Source organism: Phragmites australis, chromosome 16, assembly GCF_958298935.1.
Source record: "Phragmites australis chromosome 16, lpPhrAust1.1, whole genome shotgun sequence".
Lineage (NCBI taxonomy): Eukaryota > Viridiplantae > Streptophyta > Magnoliopsida > Poales > Poaceae > Phragmites > Phragmites australis.
Window position 1 is genome coordinate 4,405,165 of NC_084936.1, and position 3,373 is coordinate 4,408,537.

General features: G+C 47.4%; 1 protein-coding gene across 1 annotated transcript; it reads left to right on the plus strand.

Moving 5' to 3' along the window:
• The first annotated feature begins 789 nt into the window (after window positions 1-789).
• Window positions 790-2,874, plus strand: LOC133896055 (protein FAR1-RELATED SEQUENCE 5-like). Its single transcript, XM_062336570.1, has one exon. The coding sequence runs from the start codon at window positions 790-792 to the stop codon at window positions 2,872-2,874; it is 2,085 nt and encodes a 694-aa protein (XP_062192554.1).
• The last annotated feature ends 499 nt before the right edge of the window (window positions 2,875-3,373 follow it).

Below are 3,373 nucleotides of genomic sequence, written 5' to 3' on the forward strand. Positions count from 1 at the left end.
GTTCCTTAACCTATGAGAGGCCTCCAAATCTTGACCGATTAATATATAGTATAGATTCTCTAGGGTTCTTGCTCCCCATTTCTGCAAATTGAGCCACCCCCTTGCGATTCCTCTCTTCACCCGCGGAGTTGGACAGCTGTTTAGGGCGCCGGAGCCAGGGGAAGCTGGAGTTGGAAGTTGCTCTCTTGGTTCCTGAATTGGGTGTGGCGGCGGCAGCTAGTTTCAGTTTCTTGGTTCTTGGTTTGCTGTCGGAGCGGAGGAGATAACACGGGGGAGGAGATTGGGGGGGGGGGGGGGGGGAGGGTAACGGAGGTCGGGGGGCAGGCGGCGGGGCACGGGATGATGGAGCCCCAGGTGGTGGACCTCGAGGACGACAGCATCAACTTCTGGGCCTCCCTCGGCGTGAGCCCCCACGTCGACCAGATGCTGCTGCACAATGTCCAGATCGTCGACCACCAGGCTCAGCCACAACCGCCGGCGGCGGCTGCGCAGCCGCAATCTGTCTGCAGGGATCTCTTCCCGGTCGAGTCCAACCCTTGCCTGGAGCCCCCGCTGGGGATGGAGTTTGAGTCCGGTGAGGCCGCCAAGGCCTCTTCTACATTGCTTACACCGGCCGTGTCGGGTTCTCCGTCCGCATTGCCCGGTCACGCAAGTCCAAGTGCAGTGAGTCCATTATCATGTTATGGTTTGTGTGCTCGAGGGAAGGGTTCAGCAAGGAGAAGCGCGTTGTGACGGGGAAGAAGACAAGGAAGCGGGCTACCTCGCTCCATCCGGGAGGGCTGCAATGCCATGCTTGAGGTGCTCCGCAGAGGCGATAGCAAGTGGGTTGTTACCAAGCTTGCCAAGGAGCACAACCACGAGGTCGGGCTGCCCAGCAGAGTGCATTATATCGCCATCGAGACTGATGCCGCTGTTGACCCTTACATTGGAATGGAGTTTGAATCCCTCGAGTCTGCGAAGACATTCTACTACTCATATGCCAGCCGCGTGGGATTTGAAGCTCGTGTGCGTCAGTCCCGCAAGTCGCAAGATGACTCACTCAAGATGCTGAAGCTTGTGTGCTCGAGGCACCGATACCATTCAGGACGGGAGAACAATGGAGAGGATACCAAGAGAGTGCATGCGTTGGATCCCTCGAAGGATGGTTGTGATGCATTGTTTGAGATAATTCGGAAGGACAAAGATGTCTGGATGGTCTCCAAACTCATCCTAGATCATACTCATGAGCTGAACCCAGCACCAACATGTAGAGTTCGCTGTGTTCGCTCCCAAGGTGAGGTACTTGTCATTGCAAAGAATTTTGCCGACACACGTAATCTCCTACTGAATGGCCAAGATTCTCAGCATCCTAGAGAGATGCGGTATAATGATTTAGGGCCAGAGGATGCCGAAAGCCTATTTGAATATCTTAAGAAGGCACAAGTCGAGGACCCTGCATTTTTCTATGCTGTGCAGCGAGACAAGAATGGGCACACGGCCAATATCTTCTGGGCTGATGCTAAAGCCAGAATGGCTTACTACCATTTTGGTGATGCTGTTAGGTTTGATACAACATACCGGAAAAACAAGGAGAATATCCCCATCGTCATATTCTCAGGTGTCAATCATCATGTGCAGCCTGTTGTCTTTGGCTGTGCACTACATGTTGACGAGTCTGAAGCATCATTTGCATGGTTATTTGAAAAATGGCTTGAAGCAATGCGTGTGGGCCCCCCAGTTTCTTTGCTAACAGAGTTGAACCAAGGAATGGCAGCTGCTGTTGCCAAGCTACTACCCGATACTCACCATATTTTCTGTGAAAACCATATCTTAGGCACTATGGATGAGCTACATGGTATGTTTCCAGAACTGGAGCCTTTCATAACTGATCTAAGGAAGTGTATTGATGGGTGCAGAATAGAAGAATCATTTGAATCAGGTTGGAACTCGGTCATCATAAAGCATGGGTTCAGAAATAATGAGCTTTTACAGTCTCTCTACGATATTCGCCAACAATGGGTCCCTGCATATACGAAGATGGCATTTCATCCCAGAAACCTGCTGCCACAAACCTGTGAAAATATTGAGAAGGTTGTTGAGAAGTACTTCTCGTCCAAGACCCAATTGCAGGTGACTGTCTGGCAATTTGGACAAGCTATTTCCAGTTTGTTTGAAACCGAAGCTCAGGCGGATTATTTGACGATGTTTCAAATGCCAGCATTGAGTACTGCGTCACCAGTGGAAAAACAAGGGAGTTCAATATTCACTAGCACAATATTTGGCATATTTCAGGAGCAATTTGTTGAGTCCTTTGGGTACCACGCAGAGAGACTCGAGGATGAGACAGTACACAAGTATCATGTCACAGTGTATGAAGGTGATGAGGAGACACATACTGTCTCTTTCAACCCAGATCAAAGTACGGTGAGTTGTAGTTGCTGCCTGTTCGAGAGCTTTGGTATCTTGTGCAGGCATGCTCTCCGGATTTTCATTATCGAAAGAGTATGTGCCCTTCCAAAGGCTTATATCTTGAAACGCTGGACAAAGCATGCAAAAAATATTATCACCTTGGATAACTACATTGATCTGAGAGGATACCGTGACGATCCTTCAACTGCAAGGTTCAATGATCTCTGCTGTGATGTGGCTAAATGTGCAAAAGAATGTTCAAAATCCTCTGAACTCTATAAAATTGCTAAAGAGGCACTGCACAAGGCTCTTAATGAGGTAGTACTGTCTTCAAAGAACTTTAGAGAGCAGCAAAATCTGCAAAGCTGCACAACATCAATAAAAAAGCCAATAAAGAAGTTCGGTAAGGCCAAAAATTCCTCTGGTAAAAGCTTAAAGATATCAGCATCTAAAAATCCCCTCATGGAGAGTGGTGACATTAGATGACCAGATACCTTGAGTTAGGGCACAATATGATTTTACCTGTTTTGACCTTGTATGTAGCACCATGCAATCTAGTAGTTACCTTTTAGATTGTAGCTGGCTGCAGGATTGACTACTAGCAGATCTAGTGACTGTAAGGGTGGAAGTGAACCCTTGAGAGATTAATGTTCAAAAAGGTTGTAGAAGCGGATTACTTTTTGTGGAAATATCTATAAATACTACTGAAGATAGACCCCTTTTTTTTAATAGGAAACTGTTGTCTTAATTTTGTATGTACCATTGCAGACCAATGTGATTTTCTCGTATGCTAGTTGCAGTCCAATTTTTATACTGCCTGCACTGTAAATATCGGCCTTTATGACACTGCAAGTGGCGGAATATGTGGTAGTAACTGCTGTGGTAGGATGCTATATGCATAGTGGTTGAATTTACCAGTTAAGTAGGCTGATATAGTGGTTGAATTTAGCAGTTAAGTAGGCTGATATAGTGGTTGAGTGGGCCT

Bases quoted from the DNA above. Each gene is read 5' to 3' on its own strand.
- LOC133896055 (XM_062336570.1), top strand. From the start codon at position 790: ATGCTTGAGGTGCTCCGCAGAGGCGATAGCAAGTGGGTTGTTACCAAG.